At 42.7% G+C, this 5,077-nt stretch overlaps 1 protein-coding gene across 1 annotated transcript in view; it reads right to left on the bottom strand.

The window, feature by feature from the left end:
• RBM6 (RNA binding motif protein 6) overlaps positions 1 to 4,527 on the bottom strand; it is a 21,895-nt gene extending 17,368 nt beyond the window's left edge. The window contains exon 1 of the mRNA XM_007951980.2: positions 4,505 to 4,527. Within this exon, the coding sequence (XP_007950171.2) occupies positions 4,505 to 4,527 (23 nt within the window). The remainder of the gene's footprint in view (positions 1 to 4,504) is intronic.
• Between the last annotated feature and the right edge of the window lie 550 nt (positions 4,528 to 5,077).

Below are 5,077 nucleotides of genomic sequence, written 5' to 3'. Positions count from 1 at the left end.
CCATATATGAAATACTCAAATATTATTTTATTGGTCAGAATTCTGACTGGCAAACAATGAAATCTATTCTCTGGCAAGTTGAAGCAGGAAAGGGATTTACTGAAAGATATTCGGTAGCTGCAGAATTATTGGGCGGGCTGGAGAAACAAACCCAAAGCACAGCTTCCAGGAAAAATGCCAAACCCATGCTGCAAATTAGCCTGGTTTTGGGGTGGGGCCACGCCGCTGCTGCTTTAGGGCTGCCATCACCAAGTCTGGGTGCCAGGCCCTCCACTTGATTGCAAGTGATGCTAGAGCTTCCAGGGCCGCTCCTCTCCCTCCCAGCTCTTCTGCGTCAGGAATGCGAACTTCAACTACTGCCCCCACCCCTGAGAGCCAGCCAGCTAGGCCACCTCCCCTCTCTTCAGAGTTGGTTTCCTTCCTGGCTCAGCTCAGAACCAAAGCCTCATGTGGCTTGTTGATTCTAAATGGAGAACCTGGGTTACATGCCACACCCTAGCCCCAGAGAAGTCTGGAAGTTGTTGTCTGGTTCAACATTTGGGTAGTAAGACTGAGATTGACCAACTCATCTCAACTTGGCCAGGACTTTCCTGGTTTTAGCGGTGAAAGTCCTGCATCCTGGGAAATCCCTGAGGCCTGGGTAAACCGTGACAACTGGTCATTCTACTGAGGACTCATAACTTGTGAATTTCCCCAAAGATAGAACAACTCTTAAAAAGATGATGAGTGAGGCACATCCCCTACAATGATGAATGCACATTGATGAAAATACAAAATCGTGGCAAATGTATCAGTGGCCAAATTGGTCATTAAACCAGTGGACCCATTTTTTCCCCTCTATATCTACCCATAGATTAATATTTGTTATTACTGATAATGTCTTATTGTGTATGTATAAGTGTTTATCTTTGTTGTCTGTACCTCTTGTGGACCTATGTTTTTGATGACTCGACCCATATCTCATTCCATCTCACTACCTTTCCCAAACTCATGTCTCATATTCTGCTCCTGTTCACATATAATGATTTGGATAAAGTACAAATAATTGTCCTGGTCATCTTGTATTTCTAATATAGGATATTTTGTATCTGACAATTACTATAATGGATTTAAAGTGCCTTTTACATTTTAAAAGAAACCCTGGTGGCACAGTGGTTAAGCACTCAGATGCTGACCTTAAGGTCAGTGGTTTGAACCCACTAGCCACTCCTCAGGAAAAGATGTGGCAGTCTGCTTCCATAAATATTACAGCCTAGAAAACTCTATGCAACACGTCCACTCTGTCCTGTAGGGTCACTATGAGTCAGACTTAACTCAACAACAACTGGTATAGGTTACATTTTTAACAACCTACATACACTCACTCACTCACACACACCACTCACACGCACTTTGCAAAATGTCTCTGTAACACTGATTCCATTTCACTTCCAGCATAGCTTTCTGTAACATAGAGATTGGAAAGCTGAAAACTTTCCCAGACTCCTTTGCTGACAGGGTTCTGCATGGGACCCACCCACTAAACCCACTGCCATCGAGTTGATTCCAACTCATAGTGACACCCATTGGGTTTCCAAGGTTGTAAATCTTTACAAGAGTAGATTGCTTCATCTTCCTCCCATGGAGGAACTGGTAGATTTGAACCACAGACCTTCTGGTTAGCAGCCAAATGCCTTATTCACTACGCCACCAGAGCTGGTTGGGACCCAAGATACTGGGTCCATGGGACCCAAGATACTGTCAGATCAATTGGCATAAGATTTGTTGGAAGATAGCAAAAAGAAAGAAGATTTGGTTATTATATGCAGGAAACTAGGATTTCCGGTGGCTCTTCTTGGGTAGGTTCTAGGCCCTCTGATGCTTAGCAACATGTGTGCTGATGAACACACTAGGGAAATATAGGGGTTTCTGTCAGAACAATGATGGTGTCTATCTCCTGGGAGCTGTGGTGGCATAGTGGTTAAGGCATTCAGCTGCTAATCAAAAGGTCAATGGTTCAAACCCACCAACCGTTCCATGGAAGAAAGATGAGGCAGTCTGCTTCCATAAAGATTTACAGTCTTAGAAACCCTGTGAGTCAGATCTACTCTGTCCTGTAGGGTCACTATGAGTCGGAATTGATTCGATGGCAGTGGCTTAGGTTTGGTTTTATCTCTTACTTGCATCGTTTCTGACTGTGTAGTCAAAGCATCCCTGGTCCTCTAGATTCTGTAAACCACCTCCAAAAAACAAAACCAAACTCACTGCTATAGTCGGATCCAACTCATAGTGACCCTTCCTTGGGTTTCCAAGGCGGTATCTCTATGGAAGTAGATTGCCCAACCTTCCTTCGGAGGTGTGGCTGGTGGGTTTGAACTGCCAGCCTTCTGGTTAGTAGTCCAATGCCTTAGGCACTATGCCATAGGCAACATTGGAGAATTAAAAAGAAACGTGAATTCTAAGTTTGAGAAGATAGCAGCAATGATGTTCATTCAAGTAGGCACTCGAACCATGATATCTTGTGTCTTTTTATATATTAGGAAGTCATTCTTAATATATCCCTAAAAAATGTTATCACTTCCTTATACCAAACCAAACTCCATTGCCATCGAGATGATTCCAACTCATAGTGGCCTTATAGGATAGAGTAGACTGCCCCATAGGGTTACCAAGGCCGTAAATCTTTATGGAAGCAGACTGCCACATCTTTCTTCCATGGAGTGGCTAGAGGGATCTAACTGCAGACCTTTCAGTTAGCAGTCAAGCACTTAACCACTGCACCACCAGGGCTCCTAGCCTCCTTGTAGCAAATCTTAAACAAATAATCAGTTAAATTCTTGTCCAACTAACACCTATGATCCAAATAACTTTCTTAAGTTATCTGAAGCAGCCTTTCTAGTTTGGAAGTCATATCAACCCAGATACTTTGACTTGACAACTCAATTGGCATTAAAAACAAAAAAAAAGGAAAGTTTATTATCTCACACCAACTGCTATCTGGTCCCTCATCTCACCAATTAACAGGCTCAGAGGTAAATAGGCACAAGCACTCTGCTCTGCTTCTCTATGATTCTCGTGATCCTGCCTTCCTTACAAATGGCCCTGTCTTGAGCCAGGTAACAGGAACACTGCTTCAGTTTCAGCATCTCATCCAGACTCAGCAATGTCCAGCCAAAGAAGAGACACCATCTCCTCCTTGTATCTCTTTCTAAGAGCTAGAAAACCTTTGTCAGGAACTCCTCAGCAAGTTCTTTTCATTGTATCGTTGGCCATGTCATATCCCCAGTTGCCATCAAGTCAGCTGCAATTCTAGTGACCCCACGTGCGTCAGGGTAGAACTATGCTCCATAGGGTTTTCAACAGCTGATTTTTTCAGAAGCAGATATTGTCAGGCCTGTCTTCTAAAATGCCTCTTGGTGGATTCAAACTTCCAACCATTCAGTCAGCAATCAAGCACATTAACCATTTCCACCATCCATGACATAAAAAAATAAAAAAACCTCACTGCCACCAAGTTGATTCTGACTCATAGTGACCCCTTTTGGGTTTCCAAGGCGGTAAATCTTTACGGAAGTAGATTGACCAGTCTTCCTTCCTCAGAGTAGCTGGTGAGTTTGAACCACCAACCTTCTGGTTGGCAGTCAAATGCCTTAGGCACTATGCTACCAGAGCTCCTTATCTATGACATAGACACACTTAAATTGATCATTAATAACGAAAATATAGCGATGATGATAAATTTAGAACAAAGTTTCTCAGTCTTGGCACCACTGAATTTTGGAGCCAAATAATTCTTTGTGGTGGGACTTGGCCTCTACCCACTAGATGTCAATAGTACCTCTACCCCAGTGTGACAACCAAAAATTTCTCCGGACAATGCCAAACGTCCCATGGGAAGCAAAATCACCATGTTTGAGATCCACTCATGTGTAACCATTAGGAGTTAACTCTTGAAAAGTGAGACAGAGACAGAGAAAGGAAAGAAGGACAGGAAGAAGAGGGAGGAAGGAAAGGAGAAAGGGAGCAAGAAAGAAGAAAGGAGAAATAAAGAAACCAAGAAAGAAAAGGGACCTGTCTTCTGTAAGGCATACAGAAATTAGAATTGTGTCAGCAATTAAGAAGGATAAATTTGTTGGGTAACCACCAATGACAGCTGCCTCAGAGATCTGTCTTGGAGTCTTTTCTCGTTCTCTCGAACTTATTTCAATCGGTCTTTTGCCTTCACCATTCCATGGACCTGCTCCTTTGCAAGGTCACCTTTAACCTCCTCCACTTTGCTACACCCATTCTCAGCCCTTGTTTAACTTGACCTATCAGCAGCATTCAACATGGCTAACTACTTCTTTCTCCATGAAACACTGTCTTCACTTGGATTTCCCAAAAACCACAAACCTGGTTTCCTCTTACCTTGGCTGCACAGTTTGACCCTTAGTTTTTTCCTCCTGTTTCCCATCCCTGCCTCTTACCTATGGTGCATTCCAGAGCTCAGGCCTACTGCCTCTTCTTTCCATTTACAGTCACTCACTTGTTGGTCCCATCCAGTTTCATGGCTTTAAATATCGTGTATATGCTGCTAACCACAGAATGTATATCTCCAGTCTCAATATCTCCTCTGAGTGTTGGACTCTTATGTCCAAACTACTGAAAAGACAGCTCCGTTCAGGTGTAATAAACCAAAAAACCCACTGCCATTGAGTCAATTGCAACTCATAATGACCCTTTAGAACAAAGTAGAACTGCCTCATAGGGTTTCCAAGGCTGTAAATCTTTACAGAAGTAGACTCCTCATCTTTCTCTTCTGGATTTGTTGGTGAGTTCAAACCTCCAACTTTTTTGTTAGCAGCAAAATGCTTTAACCATTATGCCACCAGAGCTCCTTCTTGGGTGTAATAGGCAAGTCAAACATTACATGTTCAAAACAAAACTCCTGATAAACCAACCCAAATTGGCATCTATGATCTTCCCCATCTTGTTAACTGGCAACTCCATGATTGTAGTTATTTTGACTAAAAACTTAGTTATGCCTCACTCCTCTCTTTTTTTTATACCCTGCATTCAATCCATCAGCCAATCTGGTGAACTCTCAAATTACATAAAA

This window comes from Orycteropus afer, unplaced genomic scaffold (assembly GCF_000298275.1).
Source record: "Orycteropus afer afer isolate SDZICR_OR568_19922 unplaced genomic scaffold, OryAfe1.0 scaffold00323, whole genome shotgun sequence".
Lineage (NCBI taxonomy): Eukaryota > Metazoa > Chordata > Mammalia > Tubulidentata > Orycteropodidae > Orycteropus > Orycteropus afer.
The sequence above is the reverse complement of the archived record's forward strand: the minus strand, read 5'-3'. Positions and strand labels throughout refer to the sequence as shown.